The sequence below is a fragment of the Dermacentor silvarum genome, chromosome 7, assembly GCF_013339745.2.
Source record: "Dermacentor silvarum isolate Dsil-2018 chromosome 7, BIME_Dsil_1.4, whole genome shotgun sequence".
Classification (NCBI taxonomy): Eukaryota; Metazoa; Arthropoda; class Arachnida; order Ixodida; family Ixodidae; genus Dermacentor; species Dermacentor silvarum.
In genome coordinates this window covers 58,875,619-58,899,589 of record NC_051160.1, presented here as the reverse complement: position 1 = coordinate 58,899,589, position 23,971 = coordinate 58,875,619, and the positions used below count along the sequence as shown (strand labels likewise).

Here is a 23,971-nt window from a genome sequence, read left to right as displayed (position 1 = left end):
TGGGCGTGGCCGGTGTTTCATTTGTAGACGTTTCTTCAGTTTCATTTGGCTTGCTGTCCATGCTTTTGTGCTGTCTCCAGCACTCTCTCCGTCCCAATAGCTTGTCTTTTTCCGTGGCAGATTGGGGCCTCGTGGCTTAAGCACTTGCATGCCTGAGGCTGCCTTCGTTTCTAGTGGCGGGAATTCTGCATCAGTTCGGGCGCTTCTGGCCGGAGCTTGTTCGGGGGGCGTGTGTTGCCACACCGTTCCTGCATTTGATTTCGCATATGCCTTTCCACGGAAGCATGTTTTTGTAGCGTGACGGCCTCCACACTTTCTGCATTCCTCGTCGCAACTTTCGGCTTCGTGTCCGAAGACACCGCATCGTTTGCAATACGGCGACGTGCACGTGGTAGCCATGTGGTTGCCGTCACCACATCTTGCGCATACCCTTCTCATTCCGCGGTATTCGCACATGACTCGGTGCCCTTGCATTGTCATGAAATTGGGTACCGGCCTACACATTTCAACTCGTACGACTCGGACACCATTAAGCTTGTTTTGTCTGTTTATCACTTTCGTGTACGCTACACTTTTGACATTTCCATAAGGTTGCAAAGCCGCTGCTACAACTTCATTAGATACATAGACAGGTAAGCGGTACACGTTCACAAAAGTTACTGGTGGGCCTACGGCCTCCACTGGCACTCGCACATGGTTGACGCGAAATCCTTCAGCGACCATTAATTTAGTGGCTTGTGCCGCAGTTCTCGTGCACACTAGAAATTTCGCGCCGCCCATGTGCTGGAGTGCCACAGTACACTGTCGTCGCCGGCAGTAAGTTCAATGGCATCAATTAAATCAACTGAAATATCGCCGTCTGGCGCATTGAACAGAAAGCAATTTTCCCTCAACGGGGTCTCACAGCTGGAATCCATGGTGTGGGGGGCGTTGCTCCTGGTAGCGTTGCCTCCGGGACACGTGGTGGACTGTTAGGACTAGTTGTATACAGCTGGCGCTGGGCGCCGCTGTACTCTAGTGGCAGGAAGGCTCAGCAGATGGCGCTGGCTTCGCTGTGGTTCTAGGGAGCCTACATACGCGGCCCGCTTTAGGGTGGTGACATCTCGAACCAGTGTTGCCTAAAACAGCCCCCAAATTTGACGGGCCGCCATGTTGGTCCCCAATGTCAGCCCCGAGCATCGTGAAGCGCCGACTGCGAAGGTTGCGAGCACCTTTTCGTCTTTTGAGGGTTGTCCCACGAGCACTATTTCGTGTCGAATGTAAATAATTGTTACTGAGCGAGCATTTTTAGGTTAATTAACGAAAGGGTGCGCTATGTAACGCTTGATACGGCGTACTCCACAGAAAAACAGAGAGCCTAGTGCAAGAATTTCAGTCCATCTGCTTGTAGAAATGTTTATTAAAATATGAATTAAAAATCACGGAGCCATACTTTTGAATTATACGTTCCGTATGATGCGAAAGCTAAAGCCTTTTTGTTGATTCTAATACTGTATTATATTGTGAATGCGTTAGTGAATAGTGAGATTATTTGTTTTTGTGAAACTCCTGCAGTAGTTGGTTGTGCTTTAAAGCTGTGCAAGCTAACGTTGCAATGCTGCACAAAAAAAGTTTCATCCTGCATCCACCACCAGCCACAACAGTTTTTTTGTTTTGACCTTGGTAACTAGATTTCTCGGCAAATGAAACTATTGCCAAGCCCAGTACATTAAACAGTCATTCAGAGACATACCACCAAGTGAGTTTCCTCTGGGTGAGTTCAGTAATGGAAACAAATACGTGCACATGTGAACAAGCATATTTATTGGGTTACATGATCAGCCTCGGAAAACACTTTGCAAATAGTCTGCATCTCAACTAAAGTGATACTAAAACAGGAGACAGGCTGCATCCTATAAGAATGTTTCAAAAACCTACAGTGAAACAAACATTAAACATTCTAAAGGAACTTGTAGCATCCATAAGGTAACATTTATAGCGTTACAGGCAAGCACACAATCCCTACCAGTTCTCACAGAGAAGCCACCTTAACCAAACCAGTGCTCCATGTACCTTCGTAATCTACTGGCAGTCATGGCGTCTTTTGAAGGGCAGCAAACATAGGACTATGGCCAAGTCCAGCCGTGTGAGATTGAATGTGATGTCTCACCACTGGTTCAAGGGTGCACTTGCATCCTCCACGAAATTCGGGGTACACATAAATGAAGGTATTGAAGTCACGGATGAGGAGCTCCGCTAAGGCATGCTTTTCAGGGTGGTATGCTTTCCTGCATGCCGTCGGATGCTCTCACTGTGGAATGCAGGTACATTATCAGAAACAATCACCTGGTGTGTCTAAATGTCTCTCTTTCCATTAATATGATGACACTGTTCACATTATCCGGGCTTTGCCACCGCCATACATGTTCACTGGTAAAAAGCCACCATAAAAGACCGAGTCCGGTGCACACCCTCTCGATTCTTCTTGAGTTGAGAGAAAATCGAGATTGACAACTTCGAAGGGCACATCTGAACATCAAGGAATGACCGTCTGGTTTCATTTTGGGTGGAACTTGGCACGAATAGCATGAAAATTGTGACAGGTCCTCACATAATCCTCCGCAACAGCTTTCATGTTCTTCGAAGTGAAATGTTTCTGAATCTTGCAGTGAGTCGCCCATAAGCCATCATGGCCACCCGAGTGCAGACTGTCTTAATAAAGCCGCAATATTTTTTACACGTTGCGTGGAGGCACCACAAATGTTCCATTGATTAATTCCAACTCTTCAGCGTCTTCCCATACACTTGCGATGCAACAAAATTACACGAAAGGGGTGCGTGTTGCAGAGGATTTCTTTGAAGGAGCTACACAGCATTCATTTAATCAACAAAAACTATGTGCTTTAAACCATCTTTCTTTGGCGAAAATGAATACGAAAAGATTAGTTGCTTTGAATAAACAACATATGTGCATAATAAATGTCGCATAGCAAGCACCAAAACATGAGTCAAACAGTAATAAAGCCAAAAAGTTCATGCCAGTTCAAAGAATATAAATTCAAGTAAAGCCATCACAGGAGACCACGGTTATGCAAACTTTCACTGCCACTGTACCAGGCGGAGCACACAATACCACATAGCTTCAATACAAACCTACATTCTTGCGCCATTAAATTCTGGTGCACATAGTCACTTTCTGATTATGCAATAGCAATACGCCTTCGAAGTATTCTCACATATTTTCTCAGCACAACTGTGCAGTCGCAGGATACAACACATCACTGAAATCAAGACTGCCAATGATATCTGTCAACAAAATATGTTACAGCCATACGAAAAAGACAAGCATTAAAGAAAGTTAATCTGATACTAGTGATGCTGCATTCAGGTAAAGTCAATATTAGCAGCTAGAACGCATGGAAGCATGCTGTTTTTCAGTACACTAAGCAATGAACAAAGAGCTTTGGTGCGAAACATTTTAGTGAATGCCCCACCTGCTCGAGGCGTTAAAAAGACATCCAGAGGCACACGTCAAACACTTCTGCAAACACATCACACAACCACAGCAGCATTAAATTAACCACTGAGACGCCACACACGGCTCAGATAAGATTAGCAGCGGCACAGGTTTTGCTGGACTGTCCGTTCACCCTCTGCGCATGCTGCTGTCGGAGATGAATCTTAAGTCTTGTCCTCACATACTTCTCAAAGAGCATTTTGCATGCCCTTGATTCATGCGCATCACAACACCCTAATCTCATAGCCACAGACTTCCGCAAGGCACTCAGGATACCTGTAAATGGAGCTTTGAGAGTCAGGATCTCATTCATGTTTGCGAAAGTCTTAGTTTTCCTCACATTCGATTAAAACTTGCATCACTGTTTGGCTTGGCTGGATGAGCTTTCCGCTATTCTTGACATACTCTTTCAGCTGTATAAGAGCATTGTACTGGCCTGTTGCATCGCCAACCAGGGCTCTTTCACAGTCTTTGCACTCTCCAAGAAAACCGATGACTGACTTCAGCAAAAAGCCTCCCAAGTACGCAAGGATATCGCACTCTTCTGTGGTAAGTGCATAAACAAACAAGTTCTCAAGCTCCTCGGGCTCCTGACCTTCCACTTGATCCTGTTTGAAACTGGGGTCAAGAAGGTCAGCCAGGTGCGTGCTGTCATCAACACCATAGCTAGATGATGTCGGTGTGTTTACAAACTGGCCAACGCAGATAAGCTTTAAGGCACACTTGACATCATATGCGCTCGGCACAGGTTTTCTGAGCCTCAATACAGAAAAGATATTTTCGAGACAATCCTGTGACAATCTACCAGTTAGCAAGTACTTGTAATTGAGCTTGTTCAGAAGCTCATGAGAAAGACGCAGGACAACAGTAGTTGACACCAAAAGGCCAGCTTGTGACGGCTTCCAGTGTGCAGTAAGTCCCATATTTAGTCCACAGAAGGTGGCACAAGCTAGTCCAAGGAGTTCAGTTGCTTCCTTGTGTTTGGAAAGATCGAAATTGCTCAAAGCAACAACTGGATGCCGTGACGACATCAAGGTGTACCACCTACTGACAAGTTCAAAAAACCACGCCGTCGCCTCCGCTTCAGGAGGTAAGATTCCTTGCTTAATCAGATAGCGTATAGCCGGTGGAGCCTCACGGAACATTTGAACAGCAATGTTCACTTTCATTGTCGTGAAGTGTCCAAGGCTGATGTGGACGTCGGAGAGCCTGCTGGCAATCTTGAGCTCCTTGTCTCTGTCATGTGTGAGAACAGCTTCGACATGGTCTATGTTCACAGTTCCTGCTGTAAGCTTGTGCTCACGTATAGTTTCTTCTCCTAGAGTGAATGTCTTCACACGGAGCAGTTGAGCACGAATATTCTTCAGGACGTGGGCTGGATCAGCCATAAAATATAGCTGCCTACCTTCAAGGTGTGGGTGTGAAACAGAGCACACAGTCTCAGAGTGCCTATGGCTTGAGAAGCCAAGAAGGCACCAGACTGCACGGTTGGCAGCTCCCATATCACTTGTAACAACAAGCACTCTTAGTGTGATGTTGAAACAAAGTTCAATCAAATTGAAGACGAGGTCCTTCAGAGCTTTCCCATCAACTGAGCGTGCAGTGAAATGATATGCAATTACTTGTTTCCACCGTGTGTTCAGTCCTCCAACCATGAATACAAGGGCGTGGTTAGCAACATCTGCAGTCGCTTCAGGCAATGTAGTGCCACCGAAAAGGCAATCAAGGGACCGATCGTGATCAAAGCCCTGACTTATCTCCATCTCGTCCATGAAAAGGACACAGTCCTTTTCAATATCTTCCATTGCCTCTACCTTGTGCTTTAAAACATTAAACACTTCATGGAGAATGCCAGGCAGGAAGCGAATGTTTTGAAGCCTTCGGATCAAGGTCCTGTTGCTCGGAATCGGGTACGACAAAGATCTCAGCATTTCGTAGCCTGTTGTGCCACACGCATGTTTTATCTGAAGTGCCACTCGTATGGTCTTTTCAGACCACTTATGGCCCTTCGTTGTCTTCATTGTCAAAGATTTCACTTGGTCTTCATTGAGAAATGATGCCGATTTCAGTGCGCACTTTTTTTTCAAGTGAGGACACTTTTTTTCTCAGGCTCTGTAGCTTCAACCTTGTTTTATCGTGAACCCTCTGCAAGTTTATGTACTTGCGAGTGAGATCACTAGTTTTCTTGCGTAACTCTGCATTTTCTTGCCCGATGGTCACCGAAGATGAGCCTCCATTGCCTCCAAATGGTTGATGTGTGGCGCTGACATCGCGTGACTGACCAACACTGTTCGTGCTGTTTGGAACAGGAATGCCATTGGGGTGCTGTGGGAACAAGCACGGTGCCATCGCAGATGTCAATTCATGAGCGTTTTCATTTCCGGCATGACAAGATTCTTCTTCTACAACTAAGGTTGGCACTGGAGCACTGTCATCCATCTTAGTCGAATCGCTATCTAAAGGCTGGTGTGGCTCCGGGGAAGTTGCAGGGGTGGCATCGCAGGAAGGCTGCACAGGACAGCTGCGCTTCTTTGGTGGCTTCCGATGTTTGGGGGCGGCTGGAATAAACAGTAATATGTGCATAGGCTGTTAGCATTTAGAATGAAGTAGCATAAGTACCAAATCTGCCAAGCCCATATTTACGAAAAAAAATCTTCAACCATGGTTCACTGACGATGAAAACAGGTTAGTGTAATCAAAAATGACGACACAGAAGAACACACAGTAAACAAGACAAGCGCCACTCTAAAGTAATATTTATCTTGATTCACCTCCCTTAATGTATACAGCAAAGTCAATTTGCGCAAGCGCACTGCACATCACGATCGCAGCCATGCATATCACCAATCATACTGGTTAATGCATCATATCTAAGCACTGCAATTCTTTAGCGCGCAATACAACAGACGTATCACTTATACAGGCGCTACCTTTCTTTCTAATTTGGTACGCCTCTAAAATTTCTCTAGGCAGTAGTGGCAAAGCCGTAGCCCAACAACAATTTCTGTTAAGGCTTCACTGAAACGGATGCACTCAATTTATATGACCAATTATGGGTGAATTTCATGCCTCTATATACAAGCAACATCGACAGGCAGTAAAAGCAAATGATCACTCACAATACGGCTTCATGATTCAAATAACAGTAGTATACCATACATAGCAAAATACAAAAAAGAAAGACCACACAGTCTTATCTGCACTCACGTACAGCGCAAATGACTCCATCAGAAGCAAACTCGCATGTTTAAGGCCATCGTGTGTCAAATAACAGCACAATTGAAAACAATAAAAACAAATATAGACAAGGGAGATACATCCTATCCAATGTCGCATTATTCAACGAGTCTTATACAAAACGTAGCGTAATCTTCACTTCGTACTTACCTCGAAAAGCAAAAACTGTTGGAACGGCATCTGGCCTCAATTTCTTCAAGCCATCTTGCCTTTTCTGTTCGAAGCTTGAATCTTCGAAATGAGCCTGCAATAAATGTCACCACACGGCCGTTAGCATAATTAAGTAAGTGCATTCACGTGAACGTTCCGAACGGGGCTGCACGCAAAACGCATTAGAAGGAAAATCTTTCAGCCGTACAAGTTCGCGAAGCGGGCGCTCGACTGTTCATTGTAATGTAGTTCACAACTGATAAAAACTATATGTGCACATTTGCCTCTGAAGTCCGTCCTCAAACGTGTTCTCCCATTATGCATTCGTAGCTTGATCATTCTGTGCACAAAATAGATGCAACAGCACACCAATAGTAAAAGTGCCGATGCAGCTTCAAACGCTCATTGAACTACCAACTCAGGGCTTTTGGCGAGAAGTTCCGTTCAGTAGTGTAAATATTTTGTCGGGATGGAAGCGGTGACTCGACGTCAAAGAAGACACGTCAATTTACGCGTCTTAAAAAGAGCGCGGGCTGCACATATCTTATCGACAACCGCGTGCTCGAGTGATCCTCGCTACTCGCTGTTACAACAGGATAAAGCACCACGTCGACTAGTCGCCTAGCCTCTCAGTCGAGACACATTTGTGATCAGCACCACGCGGCTCAATTTCACGCCCGTGGAAAGCCGGCGCGAGCATGGACAACACATCCAGGTGAAAAAGCTCTTGAAACTACAGCTGATCTTTCTACTCGCGACACATAATCCCAGAAACGACACGTTCGATTATCTGGATATGTTGAGACGGTCAAATTCATAAAGCTTATTCTACAGCGAAAGAAAAACAACGAGGAAAACAGACAGTACTCACATAGCAAACACGTGAAGCGGTGGTGGGCTCCCAGCAGTCTCGCTTCACTTGCGCGAGCCAGCGTTTTCTTCGGCTCGGGCTGGTTGGGAAGCGAAACATTCGCACGCCCTTCCTGCAGTGGTTAGTGCACAGAGGTACGCAACAACCAGGCATTTTTGCTCCTTAGGCTTCGCTGACCGCATTTAACACGTTTCCACAGCCTTCGACGCTGCCTAGACGAGGATTAAACGCGATTCCGCTGCACGGCTCACGGCGGCAAGCACAGAGCAAACTGGTGTGGGGACCAAGATGGCGCTGCGTCTCTGTCGGGCAACTATGTGTTTTGGCGGCCGGCGGCATGTGGTGTGTCAAAGGCTGACACCACTCTAGACGGAAGTCCCGTATGTAGGCTCTCTATGTGGTTCGTTGGTCGGCTGGCAGCTCGACAGGGGGCGCTGCAGATCCAGGAGGCTCCCGTGATCATGGGCTGCTCAGCAGGCGCCGAAGGGTGCCCGCCGGGTTGCTCTGCCGTTCGCTGGATGGCGCTCGGGTTGTCAGCAGGTTGGCGGGTCCAATGCAGCAGGCTCGCTAAGGCGATCTCCCTGGAAGTCGGCGTCGTGATGACGTGACCCCAGGGATGTCAAGATCTCTGGTGCCGTTGTAAGATGGGAAGGGGACTTGGCACCCGTAGATACCGCGCCCCAGAGCGTTCATGTACTCAACAACCCAGCATCATTCGGTACATTGACCGCGGCAGCCCCCCCCTACCCGGGCTCACTGGGTGGGGGGCTTTGATTTGGGCCAACGGTCCTTCCCGGACAAGGGGGCCGCTGTGGAGCGGCGCACACCGTGCTATTTCACGCTTCACACAAACAGCCATGTCGGTCGTCAGGGACACAAGCCCATCAGATCCCTGGATTGCCTCGACGGAAAAGGTGTCAAGGCAAACAACCATGGAGACAACAGAAGCCGTCCGCGGCGCAGCGCACTCTGTTGCGCCAGCACCGGTTCCAACTCTGTGTTCCACTGAGGCGAACGGAAACACGTGGATCGACTGGTGCATGCTGTCCAGTCGAGTGACCTTAGAAGCGTGCATCATAACTTAATGGAAAGCTTTCCACCTGACTCTTCAAAAATCACAGCTGGGCGAGCCCACACTTCGAGAAACTTCTCGCCTAGGTGATGCCGCTCCCGGGTGAGATGGAACCAGACTTCCTTCCGTGCTTTTCCAAGCACTTCGTGAAGACCCGGCGCCGCTCCCCCGAAAACCGCATCACAGCGTGCTAACCAAACTTGGTATGAGCACTCGACGAGAAGAAGCACGAACTGGTTGATCGCCTGGCTAGGCAAAGGGTGCAAGAAACGGACTGTCTGAAATGGAACGCCTGGGAGACTAAACAAACTAGCTATCCGTTGGAGGAGAGCAGCAGAAAGTAAACACTGCGAAAAGATGTGAACGGTATCTTCTCGACCGCGACAAAAGGGGCACACTCCACGAGCCGGGATGGCTGTGAAGGGTCGGAAGCTAATCGGCAAACAGCCTCGCGCCAGGTGGTACATGAATGTAGCTCGCCTGGCGTCAAGGAAGCTTGCCGTAATGAGCTTCCAACTTGGTCTGTGAAAAGACAGGTCATACCTTTGGCAATGCGGGGGGAGACCGGGGGTAAGGATGTCAACTAATTCTTGGAGTGGAGTAGAAATTACGTCGATGTCGGAGTGGACCTTGCGAAGGCGCGCCAATGAATTGGCAGCCATCGCATAGAATGGGGACGGGGTTCCTGAGCGAGGCACACAGTGAGAGAATGTGCTCTGGGAAAACAAACGGAGTCTAGTGCTAAGGAAGAAGGAAGTAAAGCTTCGAGTCAGGAGCATATCTGAGCTAAGGGCAACCTGGGTCCATCTGACGTGCAGTGCAGCAGCTACTATGCCCAAGTCGGGAATTCCGAGTCCTCCCTTATCCTTGGGCAGCTTAAGTACCTGCCTAGCTACACAGCCAGTTGTCCCTTTCCAGAGAAACCGAAGGAGAACCCTCTCCAAGATAAGCTTGGTTCGGGTTGGAACAGGGGACACACATGCTACATACGTGAGAAAAGAAAAAAGAAGAGACCTAAGAATGTTCGCTCTAGCTGTCAATGGACACGACAACACGCTGAACTCCTGAATCCTGGTTTCAAGCTTCTCTTTAGCTTGCTGCCAGTTTTCAGAAGACAGGCCGTCTGGATCGAAATGGAAACCGAGAATTCCGAGTTGAATGTACCGCGCCGTAGCTGCGTAGCGAGGCGCGCCGGTGCGAGGCAGCCCAAGCCAATATGCCTTGCCCAAGCGCGCAATATCAGAGAGCAGCGGATCATCGAGATCGCGCCGCGTTTCGACGCGTACGAGCCGTGCCGCACCGTCTGCGCATGCGTGGGCGCGCGTCCGCAAGCGTACGTGTGGTCTGGCTTTTACAGCCGAGTACTCAGTGTTCGTGTTCACGGGTGCCGATGAAACAGCGAACAAGTGATACACGCTTACGTTAACTTCAACTCTTCCGCAAAAGGGAACGACCATGGTACATCCCATTTAAATCTTTTGTCGTGTGTATTTGTTGATTAACGCTCAAATATATAGAAGGAAACGTTCGCACATGCCACATTTTTTCGCCTTTTAGTTCTGACAGATAAAAAAAAAACTCGCCTTTGACAGCGCTGGTACGCCTCTGCAGGTGTATTTATGGAAGAGGCGGAAGTTACTTACGCGAGAAAGTACTATGTCCATGTAGCTGATTAAGAAGATTCACTAATTAACTATCTTATTTTTAGCTTCAGGACATATATACTAGAATTCGTATCATACATACGCATAAAATTCCTAACAGCAGCCAAGGTGCTCAGAATATGGTTTGAACCCGGGGCCGTTTCTCCGAAAAGTTGGGAAGAGCCCTTGGAAAAAGCTACACAAATAGTCGAAGAACCAAATTACCCCCAATTAAGTTTACTAAATAAGGCAGATGTAGTCAGAACCAAGCTTTGCGCCCCGGCCTTTTACGTGCCAAGAGTCACAAGAATGCCCCGTCTAGTCGCCAATAAGTTTAATTCCCTCACAGGTGGGACAAAAAAGTCGGCACCTGTAACCCAATCTAAAATTACAAGACTACCCACGACACGAGGCGGTCTAGGAGTACCAAACGTGGCACTAAGAGGACATTTATTTATTAGCAGCCGACAACAGTAGCCACACACTTCGTGACTACACTTCGTGACCGAAATGCAAAAAACGCCCGTGTGCTTGCGTTGTAGTGCACGTTAAAGAACCCCAGGTGGTCAAAATTATTCCGGAGCCCTCCACTACGGCGTGCCTCATAATCAGAACTGGTTTTGGCACGTAAAACCCCAGAAAGAAGAACACTTCGTGACCACAAATGACTATGTGGGAAGGTCCTTTAGTAAGATATTGGCTCAGTACACTGGACCGAAACGTAACAGCAGAAAAGCGGCAAGGTCCACGAGTTGAAGCACCGCTACAATTTTATAAAGATGCAGTTAGCACAAATAGAGCCGTTTGGGAGCTATATCTAGACACTGCAATAACAGAAAGCGGCCAGAAGTGAGTGCAAAAGTAGCGCTTAAAGAACTCGGCCCTGACAAAACAAGGAAAAGCGCGCCAGAAAAATGGAGTTTATGGAGTGGAAACGAAGGTAGGGGCGTCTTTCCAACAAAGATCCAGCTAGCACGTTTTGGCGTTACACCAACGGAGCGATGCCCCAACTGCCAAACTCCTGAAACACGAAAACATGCGTTCAAAGAGTGCACCCCGGCCAAAGCGATTTGGAGATTGGCCACTGCAAACTTACAAGTCGAGAAACTATTAAAACCAGAAAAGATGAAATCATTTTTCGATAAGTTACGAACGATTATGATTATGTTTAATCTTTAGAAGAGGAGAGGGTTGGCGGAAGGCCAAAGAAAACCACAGAAAGCTGTTTATCCGGTATTAAAAAGTACGAGAGTCTGAATCAGTGAAATACTAAACAAGGAACTTGCAATAAATGGATTAGACCGCTTCTTGATGAAGTGGCATACACGATTTGGATAGTAATAAAAGATACGCTGGAATTTCCTATCATTCCTTATTAACTCGCCAGATTTCTCCCTACTTCCGCCAACCTCCCCCTCGTAGGCAAATCGATTGAATCCATGTGAACCCACAATCAGTGCTCTATCATTACCCACGGGGAAGACAAACTGTGGGAAATAGTTTGTACATATTGTTACGGTGAAGGGAAAGAAGAAGGTGACGCGAACGAGAGGAAGACGAAGTCTCTGGCCGTTGCCTGAAGGCCATATTTCTTCGCTTGTAAATATACATCCTTCTACACTCGTGGGCCTGCTTTCTTCCTGCAACATTTTGGTGGAGGTGCGGGGTACAATCACGGAACTTCGCAGTGGACCTCATCTACCTGCCGCCACAATGGCAGATCAACCGACACAACCGACAACGCCTCAGCAGTCCACGCCAACGGTCATCCTCACTCATCTGCGGTACCCGGGGACATTTTGTGGCACGGACAACACCGACGTCGAGGACTGGCTTGCGATGTACGAACGAGTGTGCGACAACAACAGGTGGGGTCCAACAATGATGCTAGCAAACCTCATGTTTTATCTGAAAGGAACTGCGAAGCAATGGTACGATACGCATGAAGCTGACCTAACAAGCTGGGATGTCTGCAAAGAAAAAATGCGTGACCTGTTTGGCAGACCTGTCGGTCGTCAGTTGGCAGCAAAAAAAGAACTTGCATGCCGCGCTCAGACGTCCACAGAATCCTATGTCGTGTACATACAGGATGTGCTGGCTCTCTGCCGCAAGGCTGATAACACCATGACCGAGGCGGACAAGATTGGTCATATACTAAAAGGTATTGCAGACGACGCCTTCAATCTCCTGATGTGTAAGGATTGTGCCACTGCGGATGCAATTATAAAGGAGTGCCGGCGCTTCGAACAAGCGAAAGGCCGCCGCGTCCCTCAACATTTCGACAGGCTGCCCAATACCGCCGCGACATCTTCGTGCGCAGACCCGCCGCGGTTCGTTCAGCCGACAGGATCAGAAGATCTAACGCGTATCGTTCGCCGTGAGCTTGAGGCCATGGCTCCGGCTCCAATTCGTTCCGACTGTCGGGAAAGTGTGCCCGCTATCTCGCTTATACAAGCGGTCGTTCGGGAAGAAATAGCGAGTTTGGGCATTCCATCTCTCTGCTCGGTCCGCCATACGAACACCTACCAGATTTCTCCGGCCGCTCGCTCCCAGACGCAAAGCTTCCCACCACTCCGCCGCAACCCCGCTGACTGGCGCACACCGGATGACAGACCCATCTGTTTTAATTGTTCCGGTATTGGACACATCGCCCGTCATTGCCGTAATCGCTGGTCGTCGTCTCCTCGGTGGTCGTCTCCGAGTCACTACCGCCAAGTACCAGACAATCGCACTTTCTCGCCCTACACGCCGCCTCGGAACATCAACGCCGACAGTGCTCCACCAAGATCCAGCCGCTCCCCGTCTCCGCAAGGCCGTCGGTCCCGTTCGCCTCTCGTTCACCGCTCTTCGTCCCCATCTGCAACCGGTCGCTTCCCTTCGGGAAACTAGGCGGTGCAGCTCCCGGAGGTGAAGCTGCAACTCCGACCCGGCCCACAAATCCTCTGTTGACCCTGCCTACACGTGGAAACCTACTGGACATTGAAGTTGATGGTGTTCCTGTCACATCTCTCGTTGACACAGGAGCGCAGCTTTCAGTTATGAGCGCTGCTCTCCGCCGAAGGCTCAAAAAGGTTCTGACTCCCGCCGTACCGTGCACTGTGCGAGTCGCCGATGGCAGTACTTCACCTGTTCTTGGAATGTGCACAGCACGTGTGACCATTGCGGGCCATTATAGCGTTGTTTTATTTATCGTACTCGAGCACTGTCCACACGACCTAATTCTCGGCCTCGACTTCCTTTCGAAACACTCTGCCCAAATTGACTGCTCCGCAGGTGTTGTACAGCTGGATCTGCCGCTTCCTGCCGACGCAGACGCAACAACTTGTGCTTCACCCCGCTTATGTTCTGCTGAGTTTGCACGGCTGTCTCCACAGGCGGCTACCAATGTCCTCCTGACGCCCTGTCCTCCCGTACCTGATGGCGAGTACGTCGTGTCTCCGCTTACTGACGTGGTTTTGTCACGAAATATTGCCCTACCGAGCACCTTAATCCGGATCCTCGAAAACTGCGCTCGGGTGCCCATCCTCAATTTTGGATTTTCGACGCATGTGCAGCCACTCGGCATTGCCGTCGCACTTATCACTCCTTTGGATGAATTTGAGATTTCTTCTTTGGCCTCCGAATCCTTCCTGAGTACCAACGCACCTTTGTCACCCATTCCTTCGTGCTCGACGCCTGCGGACGATGTTTGTAAGATGATCGCCCCTGACCTTCCTTCCGAGCAAACAACAGCTCTTCGTCACCTCCTGTCATCTTATCGGGATATCTTTGATTTGGACGACCGTCCACTTGGTCAGACATCTGTTGTCACGCATCGCATCAACACCGGTGACGCCAGCCCCATTCATAGGCGGCCATATCGTGTCTCCGCAACAGAAAGGGCCATAATCCAGAAAGAGGTCGACAAGATGATGGACAAGGACATCATTGAACCTTCCAGTAGCCCGTGGGCATCACCGGTTGTCTTAGTAAAGAAAAAAGACAACTCGTGGCGCTTCTGCGTTGACTACCGTCACCTCAACAAGATAACAAAGAAGGATGTTTATCCCCTGCCTCGCATTGACGACGCTCTTGACTGCCTTCACGGATCCCAATACTTTTCATCAATTGACCTCCGCTCCGGGTATTGGCAGATTAGCGTCGACGAGATGGACCGCGAGAAAACCGCCTTCGTCACGCCGGACGGTCTGTACCAATTTAAAGTCATGCGCTTTGGATTATGCAATGCGCCAGCTACATTGAGCGCATGATGGACTCTCTGCTGCGCGGCTTGAAGTGGTCTACATGCCTCTGTTACCTCGACGATGTGATTGTCTTTTCGTCGAACTTTGAGAGCCACCTGAGGCGCCTCACGACCATACTCTCCGTGTTTCGCAGGGCTGGCCTTCAGCTATACTCCTCCAAGTGCCATTTCGGTCGCCGTGAAATTACCATGCTCGGCCATCTCGTAAACGCCGCCGGAATCCAACCTGATCCACAGAAAGTCCACGCTGTGCGCAATTTTCCTGTACCTTGTTCAACAAACGATGTCCGTAGTTTTCTGGGCTTATGCTCTTATTTCCGACGATTTGTGAAACAATTTGCCGACATCGCTCGCCCTCTCACTGACCTTCTTAAGAAAGATGCCTCTTGGGGACCACTGCAGGAGCAAGCCTTCTCTACCCTGATCGAGCGGCTTACAACCTCCCCGATTCTGTCACACTTTGACCCTTCTGCACCTACTGAAGTACGAACTGACGCGAGTGGTTATGGCATCGGCGCTATCCTCGCTCAACGTCAACAGGGCCACGACCGTGTCATCGCTGACGCCAGCCGCCTTCTTTCCACGCCCGAGCGAAATTACTCCATCACTGAGAGGGAATGCCTCGCGCTCGTATGGGCGGTCGCGAAATTTCGGCCGTACCTTTTCGGTCGGAGCTTCTGCGTCGTAACCGATCATCACGCCCTCTGCTGGCTCTCCTCTTTGAAGGACCCATCTGGACGACTTGCACGTTGGGCATTGCGTCTACAAGAATATACATTTTCTATTACGTATAAGTCAGGGCGCCTGCATAAAGACGCTGACTGCCTGTCCCGCAATCCTGTGGATCAACCGGACGATACCGATGCAGACTCGGACATCAGTATTCTGTCTCTCTCCGGCTTTCTCCATATTGGCGACGAGCAACGCCAAGATCCTGTTCTTCGAACACTTATGGAACGCCTAAGCTCCTCGCCTAATGACCCGTCTCTGCGGATGTTCACCTTGCGCGATGGAACTTTATACCGTCGTAGTGTTCGTCCTGATGGCCCGGAGCTGCTCCTAGTCGTTCCAAAGCACCTTCGACTGGCCGTGCTCCAGCAACTTCACGACGCTCCCACTGCTGGACATCTGGGCATCACTCGTACTTACGACCGCCTGCGGCGCCGCTTCTTCTGGCCCGGCATTTATCGCTCTGTGCGCCGTTATGTCACTTCTTGCGACCTGTGTCAGCGCCGCAAGACGCCTGCTATGCCTCCTGCTGGTTTGCTTCAACCAATTGCTATCCCTACAGAGCCCTTCTTCCGTGTGGGCCTCGACCTCCTTGGCCCCTTTCCTATTTCTATGAAAGGAAACAAATGGATTGCTGTAGCAACAGATTATGCCACGAGATATGCCATTACACGAGCGATGCCAACCAGCTGCGCTACAGATGTCGCCGACTTCCTACTATACGACGTCATCCTGCACCACGGCGCCCCTCGCCAGTTACTCACGGATCGCGGCCGCTACTTTCTCTCGAAGGTCGTCGATGATCTGCTCCGCTCCTGTTCTACAGAACACCAGCTCGCTACCGCACACCACCCTCAAACAAACGGCCTCACCGAACGACTCAACCGCACACTAACCGAAATGCTGGCCCTGTACGTTTCCGACGATCACCGCGACTGGGACGTCGCTTTACCGTACATCACTTTCGCATACAACTCGTCCCGTCACGATACTGCCGGATTCTCCCCATTTTACCTTTTGTATGGCCGCGACCCCACCTTGCCCTTCGACACGTTGCTACCTTCCGCAGTACAATCACCCAGCACTGGTTACGCTCGCGATGCTATTACCTTAGCCGCCCAGGCCCGAGAGGTCGCGCGTCATCGCCTCACAGTCTCGCAAGCTTCTCAAAAACGACGCTACGACCTTCGGCACCGAGACCACCATTTTTCACCTGGTTCCCTTGTCCTTCTCTGGACGCCTTCACGTCGAGTCGGCTTGTCGGAAAAACTCCTTTCCCGTTATTCTGGTCCATACCAGATCTTACGACAACTGTCCGACGTGACATACGAGATCGCCCCAGTCGGTCAGCCTTCAGTGTCTCCCAACGTCACCAGCGATGTTGTTCACGTCGCCAGGCTCAAGCCCTATGTCTCCCCATTAAGCGACGCTCCATAACCTGCACCGGGACGGAGCTAACCCCACCGGGAGGGTGATGTTACGGTGAAGGGAAAGAAGAAGGTGACGCGAACGAGAGTAAGACGAAGTCTCTGGCCGTTGCCTGAACGCCATATTTCTTCGCTTGTAAATATACATCCTTCTACACTCGTGGGCCTGCTTTCTTCCTGCAACAATATTTTGTTTGTATAAGCAAATAAAACAAAACTGATGCAGAAAAGCGGGGATGGTGTAATTCCTTCCGCCCTAGCAAAAGTGTAATCTAGTGACATGTATGCAAATTGAAAAGTATGTAAAAACACGCAAAATTTCACAACAGAAGTGTTAAGGAAGTAAATAGTCTCTGGTATTGTACATTCCTCAAAATGTAAACATTGTAAATAGATTTCATGCAAACCCCAAAAGCGATATTTGTACAACGCTGTAAGTGCAATCCAATGTGTACATGGATAATTTGTGTATAAGTGATAACACGTCAATAAACTTCTCCTTATGAGAAGTTCTTATCAGTTATCGGTCAGTTATCAGTTATCAGTTATCGGTTCTTATCAGCTTAATATCTGATACGGGTCCTATTTGGACCCAAGATATTAAACTTATTTTTGGAATGGGGCGGAGTGCTTGCTCGCTTCACCTTCGCCACAGGTTGGCCCGGTATTGCACTTGCCTCTGGGATCGGCACACTCACCCTCTACGGGGGTCAGAAAACCATGGTCAAAAATCATGCTTTTAATTAGATCCTCACATAGGGTATCTGCACCATAATTGAATTGCGGCATCTGAACGCGTCCGCGTCGATGCAGACTGTAATTCCCGCAAAGTTTAAGTGTTCAAAGATGCGTCGCCTGTTACAGCTTGTTTCCTGAATAAAGTATAACTGGTTACGTGTAATCCGTTACTAAAAAAGTGATTGAATTACAGCCAGCGTTACCGAGTCAAAAAAGTTATCTATCAATTACAACACTACCAAAAATATAATTGATTAGAAGTAATTAATTACGTGTAATTCGTTACGTTCAAGTCTGGCGCAGGCAGATTAATAGAAGGGGAATGGGCACGAAGTTTGAGGGTATTTGCTGGGACATTTGGTGTCCACACGGCTTCACGGCGCAAACGCAGCTTGTGAAACGAAAGCCTCTAGCTCATTCATGCGTTCCTTCTATCGGCACATTTTAGGCCATCATCAAGTACGGAAAACGGAAGAGCATGGCCACTATATTACAGCGAAGATGGGGCTCATTCTACGATGGTCGTGTCCGCGTGTAGAAAAAAGAAATAATGGTCGCAGTTTCACCCGAAAGGCGAAGCATCAGTTGCGATAGCAAATTAGTAGAGAGCTATCCGGAGTAAGGATAGTAGTTTTATCAGCTGTATAAACTTGGACATGCAGCAGCACCAGCAACGCGCAGCTGTTGTCGACGCCGTCGGCGTTTTGCCCGCGTTCGCACCGAACGCGCGCGGTGTTGGTGACTGTTGCCGGTGCCTCTGGGCGCGGCTCGGAGGTTTTCGACGAGATCAGAATGAGACACTCGTCGAGCTGCGTCGGAATTCTAACCCACCATCTCGCCTCGTAACATTTTTATATAAATGTGCATTTGGTGCCGCAGCTAAACGTCGCCTCCCCTCACTCCCCTCCCCCCACGGCCTTTAGCGCGACGGAATAGGTCGCGTTTGCTCTCCGCCGTGCGTTCGCTCCCCGCTCGCACATACAGCATACGCCAATGAGTTTTATTGCGATAGCAATTATATGGACACTCAAAAGCAGATTTCTGCCGTCGGCGTCGCCGTCGCCGTAGCCGTCGCCGTCGCCGTCGCCGTGAGGTTCCGTATGACGTCAATGGAGATGAAATCGTCGCCGGTAGGTAAGTAGGTAGGTAAGTGGTTCTTGAGGGAAAGGGAAAGGTTGGCGCTATCTTCTGCAGCCCTTGAGGGAGCACGGCTCAACGCTGTATGTGCGAGTGAAAGGGCGCGAGGGGCGCGCGCTTTCACGGGGAGTGAACGCACGGCGAACAAACGCGCGTTCTGCGCCGTGCTCGCTTAAGGGCTGCAGAAGTAAGCGTCTCTTTCCTCCTTTACAATCACCATATATGTAGAGCAAACGTGCCTTCTTCCGACGCGCGAGAGGCCGTGGGGGAGGGGGGGAGGAGGAGGGAAGGGAGGCGACGTTTAGCTGCGGCACCAAGTGCCTATTTATATCAGAGGCTTCGGCAACAGTCACCAACGCCGCACGCATTTTGAGCGAACGCGGGCAAAACGCCGACGGCGTCGACAATAGTTCTGCGTGTTGCCGGTGCTGCTGCATGTCCAAGTTTATACAGCTGATAAAGCTAATATCATTACTCCGTATAGCTCTCTACAAATTTGCTATCGCAATTGATGCTTCGCCTTTCAGGTGAAACTGGGACAACTTTTTCCTACACGCGGACACAACCATCGGAAACTGAGCCCTTAACAGCTTCGCTGATGGTCCCTGTAGTCACTAAATAAATGAAAACCACCGGAATATATATTTCTCATTCTTTAATAGTTCAAATTGCGAATTACACCATCATATCTTAATAGTAATATTTGGAAATACATAATTCCCACCAATGTACAGCTTCGCTGGTCTTCCGTCTCCACCTTAGTGGAATGGCTGACAGTTTTTTTTTTTTAATCCCGATGTCCTTATACCGGCTGCGCGATCCGCCCTGCCACTCTACGAAACCCGTATACATGTTCACTTAGCTACGCATGATATTACCGAGCTTTCGATTGTGATCTACGGTTCGAATAATTAAGTTGTCCGTTACTTGTGCCATTCCGTGAGCGCGTTCCATACTTGGACGAAGCAGGGTCCCTCTTCGAGCTCGTCGGAACAAAGGCGGCGCCAAGACGTTTCTTCGCGCCGCCTTTGCTTTCCTGTTGCTGCAAAGGTGCCAATGCAGTGGCCTGCATCCTTGTCAAGCTGTCATCTTAGAGCTTTTTCTGCTGGCCTCCTGTACACTGTCGTGTACACCTTGACATGATGCTTCTACTACCTTATTATTAGTTGGTGGGCTACAAGGGAACGAGAATAACGCAATAACTACTTCATCTACAATTTCGATACGCTCAAAGCCAGCCCCCACTCATTGCCGCTCGACTGGCCGCTCGAGGCACTTTGCGTGTATTCGCGGGCTTCTTTTACGCTCGGAAAAAAAAACACACTTTTATGTAGATGGCATTGATCTACAGAAAGCTGTATCGGGAGTCTTCCATGTTGCTCTACAATCTTCTCATTGCCACTTTTCACCTAACTATAATATTTGAGAAGTTGATTAAATAATTAAGACTAATTATGTAATTAGGCGGAATGCAAGAAATCTGAGTATCTCCAAGCGACGGCAAACATTACCTTGGTTCTCTCCAGTTACGTGGCATTTGCATATTTTAACCCCACAACGCCCAATGTATAATTTTTGATACGCTGATTTTGGCACCTAGAACTCTGATTTAAGCACTGGAAACCCTATGCAGGGCCCATACAAGTGTTTTTGATATACCTGAGGGAGTTTTCAGTTGTGGATAGTTCAGCAAATCAATTACTAAGTAAATAATTACCTTACTAATTAATGTGTTGATAATTATTGTTTCATTGTTTTCTTTGTACCAATATACCCCCTATAGCCGTAAATAAATGTGAATAAGCTGTTTTAATTTGATGTGGAATGGCATTCGGGCATTGTGGAGTTAAAATCTTCTTGCATGATAGTTGGGACACCCTGTATATATGTGTGCGTGTGCTCTGAACAAAAATCACCGCTCCTTCTGCACCGTGAAGATGGTCGAGCAGCGAAGCTGTGAACGGCGCTACTTGCGGGGGATGGGACGCGTCGGCGTTCACGGGCGACGGCGTTCCTAGCGCGTTCCTCACGCTTTTCTACGACGTTCCCAGACACGAGTCGTTGACCAAAGCTCCGTATATGCAACCAACGCTAACGCGAACTCCTCTCACAGCCGACTCCTCCGTTGCCCTACTTTTTTCGTACACCGCCATTGGTTGGCGCGCCTCCCGCTCTCCCCCTCGAAATGCGAGTATTGGACGGCGCGACTTACGTCCACTCCCCTCCCCGTTCCCCTTTTCATCTGCACCCTCTCGCAGCATTCTCACAGGGCTGAGCTCTTCTTTTCCTCTCCTCTCCCGCTAGGTCACGTGGGTTTTAGCGAACGGAGGACGGCACAGGGTCGCCCGAAACAGCTTCGCTGTCAAATTTCTACACACGCTCAGAAGCGCACTAATCCCGTGGGCAGCCCATCGTGTGGTGTAATGGGCGCCAAAACAGAAGACTCAAGAGACATCACGATGAATTTGTCTAACAACTAGCCCAAATTTTCTTTCGAGCCCGCATAGGCATCTCTGCTCTTTCTTCAATGTATTATCTGAGAATTGTCAACACAAACTATACGTGCAGAACAGCGAAATGCTACGGTTCGCGTCATCCAACCGTAAAGGAGAACCGGAAGAATCAAGGCTCCCCCGATTGTCCGCCTCTAATCGCCCTTCGCGCGATGCCGACTGAAACGAAGATTGACGGAACGATTATTGTAGTATGTCACAAAAGGGGTGGCCTGTCCTCCCTTTTTTGGAACACGCAGCTTTTTACTGACTGGTTGATACGAGCCTTCGCTGCCCTCTATGTAATGAAATGGATTACGTAGATGCGCAGGTCATTCAGATCGTCACAGGCCGCATCGCGTGAAGTCGTTTTGGAAACGGTGGCTATATGGTATAATTTATAGCGCGAAGTGGCAGATCGACACAAACGAAAAAAAAAAAGGAAAACGACTATATAGTTTAGAAGGATCGACTGACTGTTGGGCTTGTTGGTCTTGCATATTGACTACGGTAACTTAACTAATTGAATTAAATTCTGCGGTTCTACGTGCAAAAACCACGATCTCATTACGAGGCACGCCGTAGTGGCGGGGGCTCCGGATTAATCTTGACCACCTGGGGCTGCCTAATGTGAACCCAATGCACGCGATGCGCGAGCACTTTTCTTGCATTCCGCCCGCATCGAAATGCGGCCACCGTGACCGAACCCGCGACCTAGAGCTCATCAGCGCAACTCTAGAGCCAATGTAGCCCAAAGTGGCACAGACACAAACGAAAAACAGACAATTGGATCGTGGGAGATGTCTAACCGCGCACGCGCCGAGTCCCCCTGCGTCACTAATCACTATGTGATGCGGCAAAGCTAATTATTACAGAAGCGTAAGCCCATCGACCGCGCGTCTTCAGGGTATATATATATATTGTCACGGTACAACGCCGAGAGAGGACAGGGAGACGTTCTTCAAGAACAGCAGGACGACCTGTTTAAGCAAAACGGAATAGAGACACGTCTTCTTCGTCGTTAGCCAAAATCCCACTGACCCACTAGACGGAGTCCGTTAATGTGCCCATCGTCGTTGTCGTCTACCTAGAGCACACGCGTCATTTGTCCCTCCTTAGAAGAGCATCGTCCCGATGCTATATCAGAAATGCCACTTGCGGAAGTGAGGGTCTCTCGCAAAGTCATTCGCTCACATACGGCTTCATGCGTACAACATGCACAAGTTCATCAGGACGGTGCGGGCGGCGCCTCGTACAGTTGGGGCTATCGGGGACGACCTCGTAGGTGACATCACTGAGTCGCCGCAATACCCGATATGGGCCGAAGTATCGCCTTAACAGCTTTTCGGAGAGGCCTCGTTTCCGTATGGGTGTCCAAACCCACACTCTGTCGCCGACTTCATAGCTTACGGTTCTACGGTGGGCATCATAGCGGCCTGCGTCGTAGTCTTGCTGCTGGCAGATCCGCATACGCGCGAGCTGCCGAGCCTCTTCGGCACGTTGCGTGAAGACATCTGTGTCCGTTTCGGTGTCGTCAAATTCGTGTGGAAGCATTGCATCCAACATCGTTCGTACATCTCGGCCATGAACAAGGGTGAACGGAGTCATGCGCGTCGTCTCTTGTTTCGCCGTGTTGTACGCAAACGTGATATAAGGGAGGATGTCATCCCAATTTTTATGTTCGACATCCACGTACATTGAAAGCATGTCTTCAATTGTTTTGTTAAGGCGCTCTGTCAGTCCGTTGGTTTGTGGATGGTAGGCGGTCGACTTCCGATGAGCTGTTCCACTTAGCAGCAAGACGTGATCTAAAAGTGCAGCCGTGAATGCGGTTCCTCTGTCGGTAATTACGACGCTTGGGGCTCCGTGTCGCAACACAACATTTTCAATGAAAAAGCGCGCCACCTCGGCCGCTGTGCCTTTCTGAATGGCCTTTGTTTCAGCGTAACGTGTCAGATAGTCGGTTGCGACGAGAACAAAGCGATTCCCTGCAGTGGAAGTAGGAAGTGGGCCCAAGATATCCATTCCAATTTGATCAAATGGTGTTCGAGGAACCTGGACAGGTTGTAGGAGGCCGGCTGGTTTCGTCGGAGGTGACTTGCGCCTCTGGCAGTCAAGACAAAGCGAACGTGATGTTTCACGGCCGTGGTAAGTCTCGGCCAGTAGTAGCTTTGCCGCACTCTGCCCAATGTTCGCGTGTAGCCTAAGTGACCAGAAGTCATCTCGTTGTGACAAGCTTGAAGTACTTCCGAACGAAGAGCTGCAGGAATGACGAGCAGGTAGGGGGACCCGGTAGAAGAAAAGTTTCTTTTGTAAAGGACTTTGGCCCGTAAACAAAACGACGACAGTCCTCTGGCGAAAACTCTAGGTGCTTTCGCAGACCTTCCTTCTAAGTAGGTGATGAGTGCAAGCAACTCAGGGTCGTCCCGTTGTTGTTGAGCGATGGCGGCTGTGTCCAGAACACAAAGAAATGCTGTACCGTCTTCTTCGAGTGGAGAAGCCGACTCTATCGGCGATCGAGACAGGCAGTCAGCATCCGTATGTCGCTTCCCCGACTTGTACATGACCGTCATGTCAAACTCTTGCAGCCTTAGGCTCCAACGTGCCAATCGTCCGGACGGATCTTTAAGGTTCGTCAACCAACACAGTGAATGGTGGTCGCTGATAACTTTGAAAGGGCGGCCGTACAAATATGGGCGAAATTTCATAACCGCCCATACCACCGCGAGGCATTCT

The 23,971-nt window shown here is 49.3% G+C and overlaps 2 protein-coding genes and 1 non-coding gene across 3 annotated transcripts; 1 reads left to right on the top strand and 2 right to left on the bottom strand.

Moving 5' to 3' along the window:
• Positions 1 to 1,619: 1,619 nt before the first annotated feature.
• On the bottom strand, positions 1,620 to 5,671 carry LOC125946766 (uncharacterized). Its single transcript, XM_049670746.1, is given in 2 exon segments — positions 1,620 to 3,825; positions 3,827 to 5,671. Coding segments are annotated over 2 exon segments (1,935 nt in total). The 5' UTR covers positions 5,518 to 5,671; the 3' UTR covers positions 1,620 to 3,581.
• On the bottom strand, positions 5,540 to 7,883 carry LOC125947128 (THAP domain-containing protein 5-like). Its single transcript, XM_049671495.1, has 3 exons — positions 7,755 to 7,883; positions 6,884 to 6,977; positions 5,540 to 6,054 (listed from the first exon to the last, which is right to left on the bottom strand). The coding sequence occupies exons 1-3, from the start codon at positions 7,851 to 7,853 to the stop codon at positions 5,540 to 5,542; spliced, it is 708 nt and encodes a 235-aa protein (XP_049527452.1). The 5' UTR covers positions 7,854 to 7,883.
• Positions 7,884 to 17,383: 9,500 nt separating this feature from the next.
• Positions 17,384 to 17,567, top strand: LOC119459760 (U2 spliceosomal RNA). Its single transcript, XR_005193794.1, has one exon. It is a non-coding gene; the product is annotated as a U2 spliceosomal RNA (small nuclear RNA).
• The last annotated feature ends 6,404 nt before the right edge of the window (positions 17,568 to 23,971 follow it).

Bases quoted from the DNA above. Each gene is read 5' to 3' on its own strand.
- LOC125947128 (XM_049671495.1), bottom strand. From the start codon at position 7,853: ATGTTTCGCTTCCCAACCAGCCCGAGCCGAAGAAAACGCTGGCTCGCG. The intron at 6,978-7,754 runs GTGAGTACTGTC...CATTTATTGCAG, and splicing joins CCGCTTCACGTGTTTGCTAT to GCTCATTTCGAAGATTCAAG. The intron at 6,055-6,883 runs GTAAGTACGAAG...TGTTTATTCCAG, and splicing joins AACAGTTTTTGCTTTTCGAG to CCGCCCCCAAACATCGGAAG.